The sequence below is a fragment of the Rhinoderma darwinii genome, chromosome 1, assembly GCF_050947455.1.
Source record: "Rhinoderma darwinii isolate aRhiDar2 chromosome 1, aRhiDar2.hap1, whole genome shotgun sequence".
Classification (NCBI taxonomy): domain Eukaryota; kingdom Metazoa; phylum Chordata; class Amphibia; order Anura; family Rhinodermatidae; genus Rhinoderma; species Rhinoderma darwinii.
The window spans coordinates 528,853,030-528,879,386 of record NC_134687.1 but is presented as its reverse complement, the minus strand read 5'-3'; the positions used below and the strand labels follow the sequence as shown (position 1 = coordinate 528,879,386).

Below are 26,357 nucleotides of genomic sequence, written 5' to 3'. Positions count from 1 at the left end.
CAGACTTTTTGTACCGCAGCATGTCAATTCCTGCTGCGGAAAGTGGACCGAACTGCTGCGTTTTTCAGAGGAGATGTCTTCATCTCCCAGCGTTCAGAAAAATACGCACCATTTTCTGCAGTAAAAAAAAAACACAGAAAATGGTGCGTTTTTCCCACAGCAGAAGGTCTGCTACTTTGCAACGGAACTGCTACAAAAAATTTCTGCAGCAATTCCATTACATGTGGACAAGCCCTTCTGTTTCTTCCAACAGTCGAAGACAAAAGTAGCCAGGGAATGAAACTTAATAAAATTACATTTACTAGGAAGCACTGCGGTAAAAACATTTAGAGCATAATTAACCGAGACATAGATATAATATAAATGACACATATACACACACTGAGCCTCTGATTAGAGATATTTTCTTTAAACCACAGCTCAGATTTGGTTTTGAATATGCAGTGTTGCAATACTATATATTAATACATTTTAGTTGACTAGCATGATAGAACCAGGGGGAAGACTGCTATCTGATCTGAAATGGAGGTGGCAAATTTGGAAACTCTGGTTTAAACAAAAAGGATCTAATATAATGAATGCCCTATATTAAGATATGCTTTTTAAAAACAGCTTTTATGAAACATGCCAGATCATATTACCCAATTTCCAGCAGTGTCTAGTTTTCAGAGACTTCGCAAGTTTCACAATAAAGTAGTTGGCTAAAAGTCTCACTTTTAGCACTGCAAAACCAAGGATTCAAAGCTCATGAGAGAAAACACGCAAGAACACACTTCTCTAAAAGCTTTAGTGCAGTCACTAGTAAGGTCTAGTTGATATCATCTACTGTTGGCCTGATTGCATAACGCTCATATTTAATGTATGAGTTGTACAATAACTGACTCTTTATAAGTGTACTGTACTAAAAATGTTCCAAGGCAAGCTACAAAAAAGCCTTAAAAACACAAATACTATTGTTAAAAAGGGTGAGGAGAGATTTGGATGGCATATTACTAAGAAATGCCTTCATTGTCTGATCGGGTGGGTGGGGTTTGACTGATGAGACCCCACAATGTCACTAGGAAAGCGCCATGCTACGCCATTACCAGTTGGCTCCACTCCGTTGTGGCTCAGTAAGCGGAGCACAATCAACGAAAACACATTTTCATAGTGATTCTATAGCGCCACTGCCATTTTCCTATAGTGATCAACAGAGGTCACTTTTTTGCAATTTATTATTTTTTTTGTTTAGAAGACGTTTCTTACATGATTACATTTTAAATGCATTAAATACATCTAAAAACCATTCATTTTATGTATCAGTGGTTCACTTAAAAAAAAAAAAGCAGATCTAAGAAACGTAAGGGCATGTTTAAATAGCATTCGCTTTCAGTTGATGGGTTCCGTCGGAGGAACCCATCAATGGAAACCATAGCTTCTGTTTGCATTACCATTTATTTCAATGGTAATGCTTCAGTTGCTAATGGTTTCCATTGGTCTCTGTTCCGTAAGGTTACCGTTTATTTGATAGAATCAATAGCGCAGTCAACTGCGCTATTGATTCAGTCAAAAAACGTAAGCCCTACGCAGCGGAGACAAACTGTAACCATTAGCAACGGAAGCATTACCATTGTAATAAATAGTAATGCAAATGGAAGCTATGGTTTCTGTTTGCCTGTCCGTTGATTGGTTCCTCCGACGGAAAGCTCAGACGGAACCCCTCAACGGAAAGCAAACTGATGTGTAGCATAACATTGCCTCTTCAGAAAATTGGGTAAGTGGGTTTAGAATATAATTATCTATGATGTATTCAGAAAATATCCAGCATTAGGATTTGCATGAAACTATACAATATTTGTGTCCCCATGCAGACAGGATGTGATTTGGTGGGAAGTTATGTTTTAAATAGCACAATTACAATTCATAACGAGGAGAAAACACAAACACCTTGTGTGGTCAAGTGTAAAACCACTCATGTAATCAAGTACATTTCTTAAAAGTTATTCCAACATTGTTTTTCGCATTTCAAATTTACACCATTCACTATGCGGTGTACATAACAGGTTAAGGGCGGATTTACACGAACGTGATATACGCCCGTGCAACACGCGTGATCTTCACGCGCCTCGCACGGACCTATAATAGTCTATGGGGCCGTGCAGACAGTCCATGATTTTCACGCAGCGTGCGTCCACTGCGTGAAATCACGACATGTCCTATATTTCTGCGCTGTTCGCGCATCACGCACCCATTTAAGTCAATGGGTGCGTGAAAATCACGCGCACCACATGGAAGCACTTCCGTGGGACACGCGTGATTCGCGAAAAAGCAGTAAGTAGTATGATTGAAAACAGAAAAGCAACACGTGGTTTTCTGTTTACAAACATACAGACAGTGTCAGAATGATGGCGGCTGCGCGAAAATGACGCAGCCGCGCATCATATGGTGATGACACACGGAGCTGTTAAGTGCCTTTTGCGCACGCAAAACGCACACGCTCGTGTAAATCCGCCCTAACTTTGTTCTACGTGTCCGTACATTTACAGCGATACCAAATATGTATGGGTTTTGTAGGTTTTACTACTTCTGCACAATTAAAACACTTAGGGCATTACTAAACTAGTGACAGAGCCTCTATCTCCAGCTAATCTAATAGGCGCTGTCACACTGATAATGCTATTGAAAATTGTGTCCCAAAAAGTTCTATTGTTTTAAAAGTGAAGCTTTTCTGAATATGCAAATGAGCCTTTATTAGATAAGTGGGTGTCACCACTAGCAACTCTCCTGAGGTGGAGCTACCCCAGCCTCTGTCCTATCAGAATGAAGCCGCTTCACACAGTGTGGGAGACGGAGGCTGGAGGGAAGGGGGGAGACGGAGTCATTTAAAATAGCCATATCTCCAGCTGTGGACCACCTAGAACAGTGTTTCTGGTGGCATGAGAGATTTTAATCTTTCAGTTTGCAGTTCTAGCTGTGAAACAACTGGAGATATCAGTTGAAAACAGTCTGGAATGGCAGCTGTATACTATATGATCACGCTGTGTTGCTGGGCTGGGAAGAGGAGAACTGTATGGAGCAGATTGGACAGAGTCATACAGAAAACATTACACTGCCCAAAATGAAAAGAATGAGTAACCTCCCATTTGGCAAGCATAGCCAAATTGACATATTTAGAAAAATGCACCATACTTTGTAATTTTTTTTTAAAATACATTTATTTGCACTGTAGTTATCAGCATCATAGCGCTATTAGATTAGTTAGGAGATGGGACATTAATAAGCTGGTGACAGTCTCTTTAAAGGTCTCCAAACTATTGTAGTTGTTGATAATGTAGACAATTTGTTTTTGCATCGCCGAATTCCAAGAGTCGTAACTTTATTTTTCCGGTGATTTAGCCATATCTGGGCTTGTTTTTTTGGGGAACATGTGGTTTTCATTGGTACTATTTTGTATTACATGGGACTTACCTTTTTTTTGGGGGGTGGGGATTAGTTTTGACATTGAACACTGTACGCAAAAACACTCAGCAGCTTAATTAGGCCAGATTCAAACGAGCGCGTTGTGTCCATGATATACAGACCGTATGTCGGCAGTATTTCCCAGAGCGAACACACTTTAGGGAGCCGGGCTCCTAGCATCATAGTTATCTATGACGCTAGGAGTCCCTGCGGGAAAACGGTCCTGTACTGTAATCATGTTTTCAGTACGGGACAGTTTTCCCGAAGCGAGGCAGAGACTCCAAGCGTCAGATAACTAGGACGCTAGGAGCCTGGCTTCCGGGAGAGTGTTCGGTCTGGGAAATACTGCCGACATACGGTCTGTATATCATGGACCCAACACGCTTGTGTGAATCCAGCCTAAACGTGTTAACTGTTTAGGTCGTTACAAGCGGAAATGCCATTTTTTGTTTACAGAAAAGTGGTACTTTAATTGTATTAAAATAAAATAAAAAATTACAGTAAAACTAAACGGTTAATTTTTCTCTTGATACTACTAGAGGACTTTGCGATGAGATCTCATCAGATAGAATGCTTTGGTATACTTTGAATACCAGAGTATTATTGTCCATGAGTGTAAAGCGGACAGGCACTCTTTTAGGCCATGCCTCTGGCACATCCTAATAGGCATATAGCCAGGAAAGGCCTGGGGGTCTTTCTTATGGCTGCCATGGCAACCTGTCGATGGTCAGCGATCATGAGCCACTGATGGGTGACAGAGGGAGCCCCCTCCCTCTGTCAAACCACTGAAATGCTGCTGTCATTATTGACTGGCATTGAAGGGGTTAAATGCCCGGGACTGGAGGTTCAATCCAAACCTAGCCGTTGTAGCGGGTGCCCGGCTGTCATTCACACCCAGGCTCCCGTGGTGATTGTGCAAGCACAGCTTCTGTGCCCACAAGATCACAATCACGTACGCGATTATGTGCGAAGGTGTTAATCTAATTTTATCTCTGGCATCAATTACTTGTGTTTATTAATTATACAAAAACCATCGTCTGCCTCTCATAAGGTACTGATTGACTTTGGACAATCTAATTCTGTTAGAAGGTTCACCCAACTTTAAAGGCGTTCTCCCACTAATCATTTTCATACCCAAAGTCCAGAAATGTTGTTAATCGTTGTTTTGAAGTCATTTAAAGTGTTTCTAATATAAAAATAAAAAATACCTTTTTCATCATTGGTTTTTTTCGTGTGTGTCCCCTTTGGTGCTGCTGCTAATCCTTGCTGCTGGGGAGGGGCTCTGAACAGAAACCCCCTCTGGCAGTCGAGGATAGTCCCTTCTAAATGTACCTGCAGGAGTCGTCTTCTCAGCTATACTGTCATAGTCCTGCAGAGGCTCTTTGCCTTCCATGACAAGCAGAGCAGAAAGCCATTTATATTGGCTGCTCTAAAGTGAACAGAGAATCCCTATGCAGAGACCTGGTTGTGGAGAGTGTGTGGACACACATGCTCAGAGTTTTTTGCAGGAGGAAAATCTGCCTCAAAACTCAGTTTGGAATGTTGAGGCAGATTTTCGCTGCGTTTTTTGCCCGCGGCCATTGAGCGCCGTGGGCATAAAACGCCACGAAATATGCTTTCTCTGCCTCCCATTGATGTCAATGGAAGGTCAGAGGCGTAAACGCTCGAAGATAGTGCATGTCCCTTTCTCCCCAGAGCCGGTTTTTCCACTCGCGGGAAAAAAATGGCTCCGCCTCCCATTGAAATCAATGGGAGGCATTTTCGGCAGTTTTCCAACGCGGTTTCCACGTCGAGTGTCAAACTCCGTTTGAACTGACCCTTAGCGGTTTGGGGAGCTCAAAATTGCTGACTGATGCATTTAAAGAGTTCTGGTGTTTCAATGGGAGGCAATTTCGGACGTTTTTTGGCGCAGTTTCCACGTCAAAAAACTCTGAACTCCCCCTTAGATGGATGTGCACATTGCAATACATTTTGAAAACCAGATGGTGCCATACTGTGTAAGTAAATGTTATAACGCTCTGCAGGATCTTGCAGCTGTATTTTGGTGCAAAATAGGCCTCGAAATAGTTGCAATATGCCTAGAAAAAGATGCCATAAACATGGTGTATTTGAGTCAGATTTGCTCAAAAAAAAAAAAAAAGTCTACTGGAAATGTTACATCTGGCACAAACATCTCAAGTAGTGACATGCCACGTATTTTGAATTTAGCGGCATAAATATGCAACTCGCCTGAACTACACGGTGTATTTTCTATTGAATTCATTTGTAGCAGTTTCTAGGCGTATTATGTGCCTGCAATTTGCCCGTGTCCACATGTAGTGCAAATACTGCAGATTTTCCGCAACAGATTTTACTGCAGAAAATTTGCAGTGTAATACAGTAGCAGCAAAGTGGATGAGATTTGAACAAATCTCATTCACACGCAGTATAAAAAAACAAAAACGAATAACTGTTCATAAATTGACTTGCTGCGAGTTTTTTTTCAATCCGCAGCATGTAAATTTATGCTGTGGAATCGCTGGTTTTTGGTTGCGAGTTTTCCACATTGAATTCAATGGGGAGGCAACACCTGCAACAAAAAGCAGGTATTGCAATTTTTCAGGGGAAAAGCTGCAATTAAAATTGCAACTGGAAAAAAAAAATAAATATATATATATATGTAGCGTTCTGCTCCTGCTTTCAGCCCGGCCTCCAGGGATGACGTTTCATCCCACATGGCTGCCGCAGCCAATCACAGGCTACACTAGTCTCATGGGATGAAACGTCATCCTAAGGAGGCTGTGATGCAGGATGTCAGAGGGATGAATCACCATGGCTACGGGTGAGTATAGACTTAAGTGCCGTTTTCCGCAGCAGGCATTCCCGCCGAAGAACTGCACCACAATTTGGTGCAGTTTTTAGCTGGAGATACCTGTGGCGTCCAGGGCGGATATGCTGTGTACTTTTACGCTGCGTATCCGCCATGTGTGAACATACCCTAGGGGTAGCCCATGCACACGACCGTAAAAATCGCCCATAATTACGGGCCCATTCATTTCTATGGCCGACGGACAACATCCCGTATGCCTACGGAGGATGTCAGTGATGTAGAAACCTGCCGGAAAAAATAGGACAAATTTTACGGACCGTGCTCCTATACCTCCAATATATAATGGGAGTACTGCCCGTAAAATTACAAGTACCGTCGCGTGCATGAAGCCTAGAATATATCAACAGGTTTCAGTCTGGTCTCCAGGTTTCTACATGAACAGTTGCAGTGACATTGCCAATTAATTTAACTTCATTTGGGTCACTCACCTAATTTCCAAAGCCAATGAAGAATTGATCTTCCAGCCTGCTCCTGCATGGCTGAAGACTGCTGACCCTTCTTTTCTTAGGATTTTATCTGAGCTATTCACCATCAGTCTACTCAATGTGAGCTCACCATCTCTGAAATGTAACAAAGACACAAGGCCTTATTAGCTTCATGGTTCATAAATATTTTTTATGCGTGAGGCTCTGAAACAAAGGCAGTTTTAACATCAATAGATTAAAGATTGCGGTTCATGGAAGTATTGTACTGAAAGCAGTTCAGAATTCAAACCATCTCTGTATGTTTAAAGGGAACCGGTCACCAGCATTTCACCTATTAAACAAGCAACACCCGGTGGAAGTGGGTGAAAAATCTTTATGTAACCTATATTTATCTTCTAAGTAGGCTCTGTTCCTTTTAGGCTGCATTCACACCAGCGTGACAGATTTACGCATGTAAAAGACACGCGTAAATCTGGTACGTGTGCTTTGTGTTATTGCATCTGCTTTGCGAGTGGCATGTGTTTACAACTCGCAAAGCACATTTTTTCCATGGAATTGATGCGCAAATCACACGTACGTGATTTTCACGCACCCATTGACTTCAATGGGGCTTCAGTGCGTGAAAACGCACCAATATAGGACGTGCAGTGAGCTTCACGCAACGGACTCTCGCTGCGTGAAAACTCCTGCATGGGTGAATGGCCCCATTGAAATCAATGGGTCAGTGTGCTGCACAGCACACGGACGAGTTTTACGCTCGCCTGAATGAGCTCTTAGTATTCAGTTTAGTGTTCCTGCACTGTATGCGAATGAGCACAAAAGTCATATCTTAGTTTGAAAAGTCATATCTTCATTCCTCAAGCCTTTCCGAGTGAACCCCGCCTCCTTATTTTTGATTAACAGCTCCTCGCTTCCCCCAAGCACACACCAAATCCCACATAAAGGTCTTGGTTCTGGTGCGCGCGCACAAGGAGACACCAAAGCGGCACATGAGCAATAACTAGATTTGAAGTCCGGACAATGCAGGGAAGGGTATCAGACCATACATGATGGGCGCATGCGTGCCATCCCAGACGAGATTTCAGCATTCAGTGTAGGCCAGTTGGTCGGTGGTCTGGCATAAGCGGAACTAACGAGACTGCCAAATTACCATAAAAGATGGGAGATGTTTGCAGACCGTTATTTACGGTCGGAGGAGGAGTTTAGGAGAGGGGATAACGGCAGTGAATTTGACGGCAGCGGCCAGCGAGGAGTGAGTATATGTGAGATGCTGGTGACAGGTTCCCTTTAAGCATAGATTAACTTCACCACACTTAAAATGGTAGAAGGATAAAGTGATTTTGTCCCTATGTCTACAGGAAGCACTAAGGCTATAATTACACTGAAGTGTACGTCTGAGGTATACGTTGTGTCATATAGCGGCTTACGTTGTCCACCGACACCCACAATAAAATACATATACAATGTGATATATGTTTTTGTGGAATGCCTCTGTATTGCATAGTGTAGTCAACTACCCTAAATCAAACACATTTAAAACATTTAAAGAGGCTCTGTCACCAGATTTTGCAACCCCTATCTCGTATTGCAGCAGATTGGCGCTGCAATGTAGATAAGAGTAACGTTTTTTGTTTTTTTTTTAAAACGAGCATTTTTGGCCACGTTATGACCATTTTTATATTTATGCAAATGAGGCTTTCTAAAGTACAACTGGGCGTGTTTAAAGTTATGTACAATTGGGCGTGTATTGTGTATGTACATCTGGGCGTTTTTACTTCTTTTACTAGCTGGGCGTTGTGAATAGAAGTGAATGATGCTGACGAATCAGCATCATCCACTTCTCTTCACAACGCCCAGCTTCTGGCAGTGCACAGATACACAGCATGTGTGACGTCACTTCCCCAGGTCCTGCATCGTGTCGGACGAGCGAGGACACATCGGCACCAGAGGCTACATTTGATTCTGCAGCAGCATTGGCGTTTGCAGGTAAGTCGATGTAGCTACTTACCTGCAAACGCTGATGCTGCTGCTGAATCAACTGTAGCCTCTGGTGCAGATGTGTCCTCGCTCGTCCGACACGATGCAGGACCTGGGGCAGGAAGTGAGTGACGTCACAGCGTGATCTCTCGAGAACACGCTGTGTGTCTGTGCACTGCCAGAAGCTGGGTGTTGTGAAGAGAAGTGGATGATGCCGATTAATCATACACTTCTAGTCACAACGCCCAGCTAGTAAAAGAAGCAAAAACGCCCACAATACACGCCCAATTGTACATAACTTTAAACACGCCCAGTTGTACTTTAGAAAGCCTCATTTGCATAAATATAAAAATGGTCATAACTTGGCCAAAAATGGTCGTTTTAAAAAAACAAAAACGTTACTCTTATCTACATTACAGCGCCGATCTGCTGCAATACGAGATAGGGGTTGCAAAATCTGGTGACAGAGCCTCTAACTAAAAAAAAGAAAAAAAAAAGAAAAAAAAAGTGCTCGTTTTAATTATTTTTTTTAAGTGTACACGTTAACAGAAGTTGGGACTGACCTTCCTTTACGATTACCACCACAGACCTAAATTTACTTGTAACAGTCATATTTCTAAATTCTGGCTCCATGGTTATTGACTAATGCTCTGCCCTATCTCAATTTAAACATTACATTGTTTGAATATTTTTTTTTCTCTATGTAACTTACTGCATAGCCTTTGAAAATTATTTGAACACCGACTTAAAAAAAACAAAAAACACACGACGTATGCCAAAAGGACACAGTTTTGGCATAGGTCAGAATGATGGGACCCTATGGACACGTCAGAAGCAGTGTAAATAGAGCCCAAGTCTGAAAGATCAATCTTTGTATTAAGGAAGTTTGCCACTTTGTTGGGATCCATCCGTGCACAAGTAGGGTATTGCAATGGACAATGAAAATTTACAAAATTGTTCAAGTTTAACCACTTAAGGACCGTCTGTTTACACCTAATGGACTAGGCCATTTTTATCAAATCTGACATGTCACTTTGTGGTAATAACTTTGGTATGCTTTTATTTATCCAAGCGATTGAAATGGTTCTTGTGGCACACTGTACCCTAAGGCGGGATTCACACGACCGGGTCGTTCCCGAGCCCGAGTGTCGGCCGGTAAAATCGGCCATTTTTCCCGGCCGGTTTGCATTAAGTTTTGCATCCGTGCCGGGCCGGGCAGATCCGGACAGTGACATCAGCGGCAACTCCTGAAGGGGAATCCCCATGTGTTCGGGGATTCCGCTTCAGGAGTTTCCCCTGATGTCACTGCCCAGATATGGACAGAGACATCAAGCGCTCTGTCCAGGAGCGGAATCCCCGAAAACACGGGAATTCCGCTCCTTCAAGGAGCTAAAGTGCGGCTAGCACATAGCAGAGCGGGGAGATACCTCCCCGCTCTGCTATAGTGGCGTCGCTGCAGTAGTAGCAGCCGCAGCAGCAGCAGCTGCTAGCGGCGCCATCGAAGGTGTCGCCGGGCCAGGGTGCTTTTCAAGCAGCGGAAGGGAGCCAGCGCAGCGCTCCCTTCCACCTGCTGTACACCCCGGCCCTGCCACACCGTGTACAGCAATGCCATTCGTCAGAATGGCATCAACTCCTCCTCACATGCACTCTGCGCTGTGAGGAGGAGGAGATAGAGCGCAGGCTCCGGAAAACCCGGCCATCACTCGGGACACATCCCGGTGATGGCCGTGTATTACCCGGCCCCATAGACTTCTATGGGAGCCGGGCGGCCGGGTACCCGGGCGAAGATAGAGCATGTCCTATTTTTTGAAGGCCGGTTTTTCCGGCCGTCAAAAAAAATCGGTCGTGTGAATAGCCCCATTAGGGGTCTATTATTCCTAATGCAGCCGGGTGCCGGCCGATTTATGAATGGCCGGCACCCGGCCGGGAAACACTGCCGTGTGAATGAGGCCTAACTTAGCATTTTTATCAATTTTGGAGTTTTCACAAACGCTGAGAAGGTTTGCAAAAATGTGTGCTAAAATTTGGTTGATACATTAAAATTAAATGTATCTGCTTGTAAGATAGTAATACCACACAATATAGTTACTAGTTCACATTTCCCACATGTCTATGTCGGCATCGTTTTTTAAACACATTTTTCTAGGATGTTACAATGCTTAGAACTTTAGCAGCAATTTCAAAAGCCTTTTTTATGGACCGGTTCAGTTCTGAAGTGGCTTTGAGGGCCCTATATATTAGAAACCCACTTCAAAATCACCCCATTTATAGCCTGCACCCCTCAAAGTATTAAAAACAGCATTTAGAAAGCTTAACCCGCTTCTGAGCCTGCACCATAAACACAACATACTGTTACGTTGTGTTGCGTCAAGTCCTTGACAATGTAATAGTACATTGTATGTCGTTAAGGGGTTCAATTCCACACGTGGCTTTATTGCAGTCCAAAAAGAAAGTGCTTATCCAGCATACAAGACTTGATGAACATAAACCAAGCACCTGGTCCACGTGGGCACTATCTACTGTAAAAGCAGGTTTCCTCACCAACAATAAATCATAAGTAAAACGTTCCTTGGATCAGTCTTTCCACACTATCCTTGTGTGGATTACCAAGCTCTGGCCCTCTGCACTAACTGCAGAGTTTATGCCTCTGTAATGAGACCAGTAGCTTCAATTGAGCTAAATAGGCTAGTGGTAACACCCATACTGGAGTCGGGAAGGGAGCGACTGGTCCCGCTACCAATCCTACCTGCCAGTCCTAAGAAATCCAGTCCCAGAATACACATTTAACAAAACCCTTAGCAAACTAGGTTTGTTGAGGAAACCCAGCATTCCTTTCATCACCCTCAATCTCAAAAAAGTGAGTGAGATGTACCTCCCTCCAGCACTTTTCCTGCTGTAGGCTTACACCTTATAAAGACGGAGAATGACTATAAGAGGTAACGTAGTCGTATTTGGATTGAACCCCAAGTGAACAGGACTGAACGGCAATACCAGAAAGCCTATGAATAGCAAAACACTGTAAAATAAACAATTTTCCTCATATTGAGAAACCCCTCATACACTTGAGAAATGTATTGTACATATGAAGAACCACCAGTAATGTACAATTATGTTGCCTGCCAAGGTGTTTACCTCTACATACAATACATAATCTATGTGTATGACATTACAGGTTATGTCATGCTAATATAATGACTAGTCAAGTTCCTGCCGTTGCCTGTCAAGTGCCTGCTGCAATAAATTAAGTAGCAAAAAGGTAACCAAATATTAAAGTAAAAAATAAATTTCCAGCACAAAGAGCTTTCATTGTTTTTCTAAAGATCTGTTAAACCCCTAACGACCGGGCCATTTTCCGCATTAACCCCTTGACGCACCGGTACGATGTGATGTTTGGAGCGCGCTCACGTGCTGAGCATGCTCCAGATGAAGCGGGAGTCGGCTATGTTTTACAGCCAACACCCGGGACTAACAGCCGGGAGCAGCGATCGCGCTGTTCAACCCCTAGAATGCTGCAGTTAATCGCAACCGCAGCATCTGAGGCGTTGAAAGTAGGTGGGCAGCCCACTCAGACAGCTCGTCACCCCACGAAATCGGAGGGTGACAATGGTATGGCAGCCCAGGGGCTTAATGAAGGCCCCAGGGCTGCCTTCACTTTGCATCTGTTAAGCCCTGCCATGCCTGTAAAAAGGACGATATACTGCAATACATTAGTATTGCAGTATACTGTAGCAGAGATCTAACGATCAGTGGTTCAGGTCCCCTAGGTGAGCGAATAAAATGTGTAAAAAGTAGTGAATGTTTTTTTTTGTTTTTTTTAACAAAAAGTTTTTTGTTTTTTTTAAAGTAGTAAAATATAAAAAACCTATATAGATTTGATATCACCGTAATCGTATTGAGACACAGAATAAAAGTTAAGTTGTTTTTACCACACGGTGAAAGACGCAAGAATGGAGCCCAAAAAACAAATGGAGGAATTTTTTCCCAATTTCAGCCCGCAAATAAAAAAAATGTCAGCTTCGAGTACATTATATGGTACTTTAAATGCTACCAATAGAAACTACAACTCCTCCCGCAAAATGTAAGCCCTCACACCACTATTGACGGAAAAATAAAGACGTTATGGATCTTGGAAGGTGGGGAGTTAAAAAAAATGAAAATCAAAAAATGGCTCGGACCATAAAGAGGCTCTGTCACCACATTATAAGTGCCCTATCTCCTACATAAGGAGATCGGCGCTATAATGTAGGTGACAGCAGTGCTTTTTATTTTTAAAAAAACCGATCTATTTTCACCACTTTATTAGCGATTTTAGATTTATGCTAAAGAAAGTCTTAATGCCCAAGTGGGCGTTGTACAGAGGAGTGTATTAGGCCTCATTTACACAAGCGTAATATACGCGCGTGCGACGTGAGTGCTTTTCACGCGTGTCGTACACACCTATATTACTCTATGGGGCAGTGTAGACGATGCGTGAATTTTGCGCAGCGCGAGTGCGTTGCGTAAAACTCACGACATGTTCTATAATCGTGCGTTTTTCGCGCATCATGCACCCATTGAAGTCAATGGGTGCGTGAAAACCACGAAGGTCGCACGGAAGCACTTCCGTGCGAACTGCGTGATTCGCGCAAGATCTGTCAAACTGAATGTAAACAGAAAAGCACCACGTGCTTTTCTGTTTACAAACATCCGAACGGAGTGTCTTAGACATGAGCGAACCGAACTTTACCGGGTTCGGCCGAACTAGTTTTGACCGAACCCGGCAGGAGACAGTCACTGTGCAGGGTGCTGAAAGAGTTAAACTGGTTCAGCACCCTGGACAGTGACTTCCGATTCCAATATACGTGAACGTGTAAAAAATTTCGGACTTACCGATAACTCCCGGCTTCTTCCTCCAGTCTGACCTCCCGGGATGACAATTCAGTCCAAGTGACAGCTGCAGCCAATCACAAGCCAAGCACAGGCTGCAGCGGTCACATGGACTGCCGCGTCATCCAGGGAGGTGTTGCCAGATGTCGAGAGGTGCGTCACCAAGGACGCGTCACCAAGGCAACGGCCGGGAAGTTCTCGGTAAGTACGAACCTTTTTTTTTTTTAAACAGGTTACTCGATATGGTGATCGGAATGCACTGTCGAGGGTGCTGAAAGAGTTACTGCCGATCAGTTAACTCTTTCAGCACCATGGACAGTGACTGACGTCGACTAGCCTCATCTCTATGATGGCGGCTGCGCGAAAATCACGCAGCCGCGCATCATACACGGATGACACACGGAGCTGTCAAGTGCCTTTTGCGCACGCAAAACGCTGCGTTTTTTGCACGCGCAAAACGCACACGCTCGTGTAAATGAGGCCTTACACTGACCAATCACCGTCATGCACTCCTCTCCATTCATTTAGGCAGCGCATAGGGATCCTTTTAGATCGCTATCTTATACTAACACATTAACGATACTGAAGTGTTGACAGTGAATAGACATTCCACTGGATGTCTATTCACAATCTCTGCACTTCGTTACTCTGTCTGTGGTAGTTACAGCAGAGGACGCGTAATCTCGTTGTAACCTGTCATTTACAGAGTATGGAAGCACGGCCCGTAAAATGCAAAAGATTGGTCATGTCCCATCGTTTGCGGTACACTTCTACGGCCCGGAGACCTTCCCATAAATAAATGGGAAGGTGTCCATGGACAATACATAGAAGTGAATGGCAATTACAATCCGCAATTACGAACTATTTTTATGGTCGCGTGCATGCACACGACCATAAAAATTCTCCGTAATTGCAGTTCGTAATTACAGACCCATTCACTTCTATTGTCCACGGATACCTTCTCCATTTATTTACGGTAAGGTGTCCAGGCCGTAAAAGCGTACCGCAAAAGATATACGTCCTATTTTTCACTTTTTACGGTCGGTGCTCCCATGCTTTGTATGGGAGCATGGTCCGAAAACACGGGTGGCGGTCCGCAATCACAGCCCATGATTTATGGGCACGGCCATGTGCATGGGAACTTTTAATGTTGGACAAATATTTGTCATCTCGTCACCGAGGTGATAAGATCTCCCTGCTGACCTGGTCCTTGACAGTACACAACCACCTTTTCCGCTAGACAACAAAAATCATGGTTCCTTTAACCCCTTCCCGACATCCGCCGTATATATACGGCGCACGCCGGGTGGGGGAATATGGAGCGGGCTCACGGGCTGAGTCCGTTCCATAGAGCGAGTGTGTTGGCTGTGTGTTACAGCCGACACTTCCGGGTTACGAGCGGGATTTAAAATTACTAAAAACAGGGGGGCAACCCCCTGTAACGTCCCAACAGCCCCCCCCCCCTGCGGCGAGAGCCATTGGTTGGCACGGCTGCCTGACGAAGTCTTCCAGGTCCGCCATCTTTGTACTCCTATGAAGCTCTGCCTCCGGCAGGGCTTCGTAGGAAACTGTCAGAATCACGATATACTGCAATACATCAGTATTGCAGTATATCGTGCAAGCGATCTAACGGTCGCTGGTTGAAGTCCCCTAGGGGGGCTAATAAAAAAAAAAGTAAAAATGAGTTAAAGTTTTTTTTGTGTTTAAAAAAAAAAAAAACAATTTACAATTTAAAGTTAAAAAAAACTCCCACTTTTCCCATTTTCCCCCTAGAGCATGGTAAAAAATTTTACTAAATAAACATAATTGGTATCGCCACGTCCGTAAAGGTCTGATCACAATATATCATTTAACCCGCACGGTGAACACCGTAAAAAAAAAAAAAAAATGTGAAACGCCAGAATCTATTTTTTGTTCACCTAATCTCCCACAAAAAAATTCAATAAAGTGATCAAACCGTCGCATGTACACCATAGAATGAGCTTTAGGTTTGCTTGAAGGAAATAAGCCTTGAATGGTGAATGATTGACACATCGCCTTTTTAATCCAATTAGAAAGAGTACTCTGATATTTTCTTTCCTTTATTTGGACCTTGAAATTGAATAAATAAGTTTTGATCTAGTCTCCATTCACTGGATACCTCAAGGTCTCTTAAAACCATTGTCTGCACATCTAGGGAATGAAACTCTGCCTCTCTCTGGTTAGAAGGATTTTGACAGAAGGAAGGCAACAATACCTGGAAACATGTGAAATTCGAGACTTCGTTTGGAAGGAAAATTGGATCTATCTTGAAACTGATTAGATCGTCCAGCATTCTTAAATAAGGTTCTCTTATCGAGAGCTTGGATTTCACCAAATCTGGCTGATGTAAATCGCTTTAAGCAAGTAGTTTTCCATGATCGCACAGTTACGTGATGGGAACTGGTATTGTAACGCATTTCCACGTAACTACACGTGAAGGAGATGGAGCTAGCTCAGGAGCGGAGCCAACGACATCACCGTCGGGTGCCAGCTGTATGTTACAGCTGGCACCCTGAGGTATCAGCCAGGACCGAAGCTAGCCTCAGATCCGGACGATTAACCCCTCACATGCTGCATTCAATAGAGATCGCAGCATATGAGGAGTTTATAGCCACCGGCACCCCAGCAACATGATCGCTGGGTTGCTGGCGGCTGCAAAGGCAATCGGAGGCCTAATACTTACCTCCCGGTCTGCCAGCAACTAAATCCTCCCATGCCCCGCTTGTCAGCGGGGCCTAAAAGGCTTCCGGTACCATCAGCAAGACGGCGCCGGCTCAGCTTGCGGCTCAGAAGCTGAGCCGGCGTCATCAGCAGTGGGTGTCCGCTGCATGTTACAGCGGACAACCCACTGTAAAGGCAGGAACCGGAGCTAGCTCCGATTCCTGCCATTAACCCCTTCAATGCGATCTCTGCATCTTAGCAGTATGTAGCAAATCGGCAGCCTGCAATGGGGTGGCAAGGCTGGCGACTGCTACTATGGCAACAGGAGGCCTAAAAATGTCTTCCTGTCTGCCATTACGGAAGCAGATTAGGCCCCGACCGGAGGCGGAGCCTGATCGGTTTGCTGTCAGTGAACAACTGACAGTTCTAATACATTGCACTACATAGGTAGTGCAGAGTATTAGAACATCAAACAGTTAGACCTTCAAGTCCCCTAGTGGAACTAATGAAAAAAAGTGATAGCCGTAAAAAAAACAAAAAAAAAACTGACATAATTGCTATTTTTTTATCACTTTTTATTACAATTTTTGGAAGACCGTGATCAAAAAGTCGCATGTATCCAAAAATGGTACCTATAAAAACTAACTCGTCTAGCAAAAAACAAGCCCTCATACAGCTCAGTCGACGGAAAAAAAAAAAAAAAAAGTTATGGTTCTCACTACTTGGCAACAGAAAAAATACATTCTTTGTACGAAGGCAATTTCATTGTGCAAAAAACAAAAAAAAAAAAAAAAAAAAAGTGCTATAAATTAGGTATCGCCAGAATTGTATGGACCCGCAGAATAACGTTAACATGTAATTTATGATTCGTGGTGAACGCTGTACTTGCCTCCGACAAAAAACAAACAAAAAAAACAAAAAAAAAAAACAAAGTAGTGATAAAAGTCGCATGTACCCCAAAATGGTACCAATAACAACTACAGCTCACCTCGCAAAAAAACAGCCTCCATACCACCAAGTCTATGAAAAAATACAATTTGTGAAGGTTCCAATAAGTCCGGAAAGAAAAAAATATGCAGTTGTGCCGGCCCAAGGGGAACATTTCTTTTGTTTCAAGTGGCAAATTATTAAGGCCCCTAAAATTAAGGGACCAGGAAGAGTGGGGCCCAAACATATCTGCTGGAAGCAAGGGCGCCCGTATTATACCAGGACAACACTTCGCACCTTTGCAGTTTGGGGAATTTTGCTGGGGAGTGGGGACCAAAAGGGGGATAAGAAAGGACATTTATCAGTGCGACACCGGCCTGTGCATAAAGGATTGTGTTACAGCGTAACAAAGATCTATGGATTATTTTATGGTTTTTATTTACCCCATTATTATACCACCTGACTATGCCCCTTATATACTCTGCCCAGCTTACATATGACCCAACAATATAAACGGAAACACCAGTAAGACTCTAAACAAAAACTACCCCCAAGCAAAATCCACGCTCCGAAAGCCAAATGGCGCTACCTCCCTTCTGAACCCTACAGTTTGCCTATACAGCAGTTTACTTCCACATATTTGGCATCACCATACCCGGGAGAACCCTTTTAACTATTTTTGGAGGGTGTGTCTCCAGTGACACAAGCTGGGCACGACATATTTTCCACTGAAATAGCATATCTAGGGAAAAATTTACATTTTTACTGTGCACCTTCAGCAGCGCAATCATTCATGGAAAAGGCCTGTGGGGTGAAAATGCTCACTACACCCCTTAATAAATGCCTTGAGGGGTGCAGTTTCCAAAATGGGGTCACCTCAGGGGTTTCTTTTATTACTTCACATCAGTGCCTCTGCAATTGTGATCCAATATTTATTCAGACAAACGTGATATACATCCGTGCAACGCGTGTGATTTTCACGCGTCTCGCACGGACCTATATTAGTCTTTGGGGCCATGCAGACCATCCGTGATTTTTGCGCAGTGTGAGTCCGCTGCGTAAAACTCACGACATGTTCGTTTTGTGCGTATATCGCGCATCACGCACCCATTGAAGTCAACGGGTGCGTGAAAATCACACACACCACACGGAAGCACTCCCGTGGGACGCGCGATTCGCGCAACAGCAGTCAAAAGTATGAATGAAAATAGAAAAGCACCACGTGCTTCTGTTTACAAACATACAAACAGAGTGTCAATAATGGTGGCTGCGCGAAACTCACGCAGCCGCACATCATATGGTGATGACACGGAGCTGTTGAGTGCCTTTTGCGCACGCAAAACGCTGTTTTTTTTGCGCGTGCAAAACGCACACGCTCATGTGAATCCGGCCTAAGAGTGGTCTTATTATGGTGGCACAAGCTGGGCACCACATATTTGCATATCTATGGGAAAAACAAAATCCCATTTTCACTCTGCAACATCGAGTGCACACCAAACTTCTTCCAATCACCTGCGGGGTTCATATGCTCACAACAACCCTAGGTAAATACCTTGAGGGGTGTAGTTTCCAAAATGGGGTCACTTCTGTACACAGGTGAAGTTGCTTTACAAGTGTTGGGGTGCTTTTTTTCATTTATTTGTTGAGAAAATGAAAGATTTTCAGCTAAAAACAGTCTTATTGAAGAAAAAGGATTGTTTTTATCTTCACTGCCCAATTCTAATAAAATCTATGAAACACCTGTGGGGTCAAAATGCTCACTACACCCCTAGTTGGATTCTTCAAGAGGTGTAGTTTTGTGAATGGAGTCACTTTTGGGGAGTTTCCACTGTACTGGTACCTTAGGAGCTTTGCAAATGCAATATGGTATCAAGAAACCAATCCAGCAAAATCTGTGCTCCAAAAGCCAAATGGCGCTCCTTCCCTTCTGATCCTTGCAGTGTGCCCAAACAGCAGTTTATGACTACATATGAGATTTCTGTACTCCAGAGAAGTTGCTTTACAAATGTTGGGGTTCTTTTATTCCTTTATTTGTTGAGAAAATGAAAGATAGTTTTAGCTGACAATGTCTTATTGAAGAAAATGGATGGTTTATCTTCACTGCCCAATTCTAATGAAGTCTATGAAACCCTTGTGGAGTCAAAATGCTGACTACACCCCTAGTTGGATTCTTCAAGGGGTGTAGTTTCCTAAATGGATTCACTCTTTGTCCCTCAGGGGCTTTACAAATGTGACGTGCCGCAAACCATTCCTGCTAAATTTGAGCTCCAAAAGCCAAATGGTGCTCCTTCCCTTCTGAGCCCTGCCGTGTGTCCAAACAGCAGTTTGTGACCACATGTGGGGTATTGTTTTACTCGGGAGAAATTGCATTACAAATGTTGTGGTGCTTTTTCTCCTTTAGTCCCTGTGGAAATTTGAAAGAAAATGTAGGTTGAGCAATTTTTTTCTAAGAAAGCAGATTTTAATTTTCACTGCCTACTTCCAATAATTTCTGCAAAAAACCTGCGGGGTCCAAATGCTCACTATACCCCTAGATAAGTTCCTCAAGGGGTGTAGTTTCCAAAATGGGGTCACTTTTAGGGGATTTCCACTGTTTTGGCAGCGCATGAGCTTTTCAAACCGGACATGGTGCTTAAAATATTTTCCACTAAGAAGGAGGCCCCAAAATCCACTAGGTTCTCCTTTGGTTCTGAGGCCTGTGCTTCAGTCCATAAGCACACTAGGACCACATGTGGGATATTTTAAAAAACTTCAGAATCTGGGCAATTGATATGAAGTTGCATTTCTCTGGTAAAACGCTTTGTTCCAAAAAAAAAAAACAAAAAAAAAAAAAAACTTTCTAAATGCGATTTTGAATACTTGATGAATGAAGTTTTTTAAATGGGGTGACTTATCGGGGGTTTCTAATATATAAGGCCCTAAAATCCACTTCACAACTGAACTGGCCCCTGTAAAAATAGCCTTTTGAAATTTTCTTGAAAATGTGAGAAATTGCTGCTAAAGTTCTAAGCCGTGTAACGTCCTAGAAAAATAAAAAGGATGTTCAAAAAACGATGCCAATCTAAAGTAGACATATGGGGATGTTAATTACCAACAATCGTGTGGTATTCCCATCTGTCTTACAAGCAGATCCATTTAAATTTAGAAAAATGATAATTTTTGCAATTTTTCACAATTAAATACTGAATGTATCAAGCAAATTTTGCCAGTAACAAAGTTGAATGTGTCACGAGAAAATCTCAGAATCGCTTGGATAGGTAAAAGAATTCTGAAGTTACCACAAAGTGAAAAAAAAATGTAAAAAAGATTTGAAAAAATTGGCTGTGTCCTTAAGGGGTTAAGAATATTTAGATCCCATGCAGGTAGCAAATTTGACTGGGCGAAAGCCTGGCAGCCGCTTTCATAAAGAGTTTAACCCACCTATGATCTGCTAAATCTAAATAAAAAATACTGCTCAAAGCAGAGACCTGTACTTTTAGGGTATGTTCACACGACCTCTTTTCAGACATAATGGAGGCGTTTTACACCTCAAATTCCGCCTGAAAATACAGCTCCAATACGTCGGCAAACATCTGCCCATTGCTTGCAATGGGAATTACAATGTTCTGCGTCGCTGTCAAAATACGATGCGTAAAATGACGGCTCGTCAAAAGAAGTTCAGGACACTTCTTGGGACGTTTTTGGAGCAGTTTTCTCAGACTATTGAAAACCGTTCCAAAAACGGCCGAAAAAATTATTCGAAAAACGTCTGAAGATCAGGAGCTGTTTTCCCTTGAAAACAGCTCCATATTTGGTTAATCGTGTGAACATACCCTTAATGTGCTAGGTCTTTGTCCTTTGAGGCTCACCTGCAAAAAAATAAATCCAAAATCTTAGATTTATTAAGATGGAACGGGTCAGGTGAATGTTTTCCAAACTTTTGTATATATACACACACACACACACACTACTTTTTTCCTACTAGACTGGAATTTCTGAATAACGGAGTCAGACAGGCTTCTAGATTTTAGGATGGACTGCTCAGAAGCCATGCAGAAAGGTAAAACTTCTGAGTGTCTGGATGACAAACAGGCCCCTGATGTAAACGGTCCATTGAATGGGGTAAAATTATGGGGCCTCCCAGCTTCAGGTTGTTTAGGAGTGTAAACTAGCTTCTTTTGAGCCAGAAGGGAGCCACCAAGATTAAATCAATTTTTTCTCTATGCATCTTTTGTAGGACCCTGGGTAGCAGGGAAGAGGGAGGAAAGCCGTAGGCCAGATGGTATTCCCATTTGTGAGCTAGTTAGTCCACCCCTACTGAGGCATCTTTCGGGTTGAGAAAAAAAAAAAAAAGGGGGACTTTGTGATTTCTTTGGGATTCAAAGAGATCTATTTGAGGACTCCCATTTCTGGGTGATTAACTGGAAGACTTGATAATTTAAGCTCCATTTGGTTGGATCCAGATCGTTCCTGCAGATTTTTTTTAAATTATCCACCAGAGAAGAGGTCACATAACTGGAAAGAGGAATCTTCTTTTCCAGAGAGGATTTTTGTCCCAGCTAGACAGTATCAGGCTTTTAAGAGGTCTGGTATGGGCTTGACATGCTGTCATGGATCCTTGTACGGACATGGCTTTTCTCAATGAGACTTAGTTTCCGGAAGGAAGTTATCTTCTGGATAAGTTGAAGTCTCTTGTCCTGTTTTTTTTTAAAAAAAAAAAGTTTTTGGGGAGTTTAGTAGAACGCTTAAAAATACCTTGTCTCGATAGCTGAAAATCAGATTTTTTTTGAGTTTATGATCCAGCCTAAATTTTGAAGAACCTGGCAGGTCTTTTTATTTTTTTTTAGGTAAAATCGGTAAGAGGGGTGATGCATGAGCCACAATGAGAAAATAGTCTAAATAAGGAACAATATTTATTTCTGGTTTGCCACTATATCCACAATTAACTTTGTGAAGATCCTTGGAGCGGAAGAAATCCCGAAACGGAAAGGAGGAAAACCTGAATGATGGCAAAACGTCAAAAATTTTTAAAATGGGGGATGAAAAGGTATGTGGTAATAGGCATCCTGAAGCCTGATTTTCTTTTTTCCCCCAAATCAGTGGGATTGTTGATTTTATGGATTCCATCTTGAAACGATGGTAGGATACAAATTTAACGGTTTTAGATTTATTATTGTCTTGAAAGAGCAGTCTGGTCTTTTTACCAAAAACAGGCGAGAATAATGGCCTAATCCTTCCTCTTCGTGAGGAACTGGTAAATTTACTTGCATCTGAAGGAGTTTCAAGATTCCGTTTTGCAGTTCCTTTTGAGGAAAAAGGGTCTGTAGATTTGTCATGACAAACTTCCCTGGGGGGTATGAAGAAAATTCTATTTTGTATCGTTTTTGCACTGTATTTAAGATCCAGGAGTTTGTGGTAATGCTTTCACATTCTTTGTAAAATTAAGATTCTGCCCCCTTTGACATCACTGTATCTGCATTTGGTTGGTGGGTATTAAGGAAAATATTTCTTCCATTGACACCTTTTGGGTAACGCCATCTCCCCAACTTACCTTTATATTCTTGGGACTGAATTTTAGAAGTCCGAAAGGAAAATTTTTTGGCTGCTTAGGTTCAGGTAAAGCTTTTTTATTGTGTCTATGCTTTGAAATACGCAGATGATATGTACTCTTTTGGCCTGGTTTGGTATAGGTATTGATGAAAGCTTTTTTATTGTCCGAGACCTTTTCAAGGATCTTATCCAGTGCGTGTCCAAACACATTCTCCTTCAAACGAGATCGTATATAGTTTCGATTTGGAAGCTGTATCCCGACCACAGTTTGAGCCACAAGGCTCATCTAGCAGTGTTTCAGAGGACAGCAGTTCTTGCTGCGACTTTTAGACTCCGCTGAAGCATCAGCTAAGAACCCTGAAGCTTGTTGTAACGGAAGGGATGCCAGGATTTCATCTCTAGGGGTACCCTCCCTCAAGTGGGCTTCCAGCTGATCTAGCCAGCAAAACATGGATTGGGCTACACAGGTAGAAGCGGTTTTAGTTTTTAAAAAGGCTGAAGAGGTTTCCCAGGTCTTTTTTAATACTCTACGCTTTCCGATCCATAGGATCTTTGATCTGAGACGAGTCTTCGAACGGAAGAGTCTCTCCTAGCCACTTTAGCTACCTGTATATGAAGATTTGTAATTTCTTCCCAGATTTGTTAGTCAGCGAAGGGAAAGCGGTGTCTTAGCTCCCCGGGAATACCCAGCCATTTCTCTGGATTTTCCCACTAACAATGAATTAATTTTTGAATATTTTTATGAATGGGAAAACACATTTCTTCCGATTTCCTAATCCTGCAAACATTTCATTCTGAAAGTTTTTTTTTTATTCCTTGTCAGTGCTTTTTATGGCCTGAATAAATTCATCTGTATATTCTGATGAAAAATAATATTTTTCAGTATTCATCATCCTCTACCATGATATGAGAAATCGAGAGATTAGCTTTTTTTTTTTTGCTTTTTTTTCCATCACCACTGTGGTGGAAACGGAGGGCATGTTTGATTGCAAGAAAGCTGTGAGACTCTACTCGCATAAAGGTTTTTTTCTCATCCATTAAAGAGGGTTGTTCTTCCCATATAATTTTCTCTGTACAGGCATGACAAAGGGGTTTCTTATGGGCAACTTGTAGTTTTTTTTTGTTTTTTTAGAACAAATGCCACATTCACAGGTTATATGGATCTTTAGATTTTTGGGTGGCCTCTGTCACCCCAACAAGAAACAAAAAAGGGAAATATAAGTAACCGACCCCCCTGCTAAAGAATCCAAGATCCCCGGACAGTAATACTTACTGGCCGGGGTTTGCGCTACGCTTCACAGAACCAGAGCAGGATCCTTCTATCTCAGTCATTAGACACATGTATGATATCTCTCGGTCAGGGCGTTTTTAGATCTTGCCACCGGGATCAGCACCTTCCTCGTCCAATTCGAAGGAATCATTCTCCCGGCCTCCAATCTGCTGTAATGTTCATAATCTTCGCATTAGCAACTACCGGACGTAGGCCGCACTTAGTTTAGCTTTTGAACGCATATGCTTTCCACCGACCGGAAATTGTTATCGTGAAACTGGAAGTTGCCTTATCCAACGGCCGGCGTCCCATACACATGGAAGAGGCCCTCGGAATACAGCTGGGGAGATCATGGAGGACCGGAGCCGAAGTTTCTTTTGGACCATTCAGGTTTACCTCCGAAGAGGCGCAGGAGAACAGCTAAACTAAAAGCAGTCAGAGGAGGAAGGACACCGATTTACTTACCAAGCATGGAGGTCTAACAGAAAAGGTTTTAAACATACTAGATTGTTCCCAGAGCACCTCCCTGCCATGCCAGATAAGGACAGGAAAAACACTGATTGAGTTGGGATGGGGAGGCGCTTTTAACCTCTGTTTCCTATCCCTATTAGGGTGTAGAGTCAACCTCCTGTGGTGCTGTCATGGAGGATGACTGGAGAAAGAAAATTTGTACAATTTTCCATCAGTTAATAGTTTACACAAATGTTTCTAATAAATGAATAGTGAAAAACACCTGACATTTTACTCATGTTTATGGCCAACTGGTACTCTGACCACAAATTTTAAAAACCGTATTCTAAAATATTCTGATCTGAATTCACCACACAAAGGAATACAACATTTTTGTGGTTTTGCAGATTCCGCATATATCAGGACCTTGACAGCTTAAGTGGCCCAGCAGAGAGATTTAGACCTATATGTCATGGCAGATAGCGGATGGATTTCAATCAGATGAAAGGCTTACATTTATTGGAGGAATACCACACTTTACATGCATGTGTGATCTAGGAGTAGAGAAGTGGCGAGGAAATAAAAGTTTACAAAAGCCTTTGTTCACTTCCATAGATAGAATATAGGCTGACGATTGTGTCATATAGCAATGATTGGTACCCCTAAGTAGTAATATTTTAGGGCACATGTAATACCAAACAACTATCCATGGGGTGAATAGCAGAGGTGTAACTAACCTCCTGGGCCCAAATGCAAAATCTGTATCAGGGCCACCCAAATACCGTGGGTAATTTATAGTACTGGTCTCCACATATGGGACAGAGTGACCTATTGGGCCTGCTTAGGCTCTGGATCCAACTGTAACCTCTGTACCCCTATAGTTATGCCCCTGCTCACTGGCAGCACACCAATAAAGTCATCTCCTTAATTTGTTAGATTTTAGTAATTTTGTACCCATGTCTAAACTTGCACCAGTGTAATTGAAACGGCTTTTTATTCAGTAAACATGAGTTGTCTGGTTTCAGCAAACATTTCTTGTATGATTAAAAGTTCTACAATTTACTAATATATTTTCTGTACTAATTTCAGTTTCCATTATCGGTTTGCTGTTATTCAGTAAGAACATTATTTACTTCCAGTGGTTACAATTCTGTCCATGGTCATGTGATGATCACACAGGTGCTGGGACAGTTAGTTACAATATGTATCAGAGTTCTCTTCTAACGCGTTGTGCACCTGTGTGTCCATCACATGACCATGGATAGAATTTTACCCACTGGAAGTAAACCATGAATATTCCTACTGAACGGTTTAAGATCTCGGCTTGCTGAGGGATACAGAAAATATTGGAAAACTGTATAACTTTTATAGTTATACAAAAATGATTAATTTGCTGAAACCAGTCAACCTCTGGTCACTTTGTGGTAATGACTTTTATTTATCCAAGCGTTAGAGACTGTTTTATCATCACACATTGTACTATGTTAATGGTAAAATTTGATCAATAAATTTAGCGTTTGTGAAAAACACCAAAATTGAGTATTTGCAAAAATTTACTTTTCTAAATTTAAATTTAAATGCATCTGCTTGTAAGACTGGTAGGAATACCACACTAGTTACTAGTTCACATTTGCCATATGTCTACTTTATGTTGGCATGGTTTTATTTTACTAAAACATTACAAGGCATATAACTTTAGTAGCAATTTCTCAGTTTGAGGGCCACACACACACACACACACACACACACACACACACACACACACCTATTACAAACTCTCCATACATTGCCCCATTTTAAGAACTGCACTCCTCAAATTATTCAAAACAGCATTTATAAACTTAACCTTTTAGGTGTTCAAGGAATTATAGCAAAGTGGAGGTGAAACTTACAAATTATTTTCTTTTAAGAAATTCATTTTTAA

At 42.4% G+C, this 26,357-nt stretch overlaps 1 protein-coding gene across 1 annotated transcript in view; it reads right to left on the bottom strand.

Moving 5' to 3' along the window:
* The window catches only part of ST8SIA4 (ST8 alpha-N-acetyl-neuraminide alpha-2,8-sialyltransferase 4), a 194,441-nt gene that overhangs the window by 145,951 nt on the left and 22,133 nt on the right, over positions 1–26,357 (bottom strand). The window contains exon 2 of the mRNA XM_075837004.1: positions 6,736–6,867. Within this exon, the coding sequence (XP_075693119.1) occupies positions 6,736–6,867 (132 nt within the window). The remainder of the gene's footprint in view (positions 1–6,735; positions 6,868–26,357) is intronic.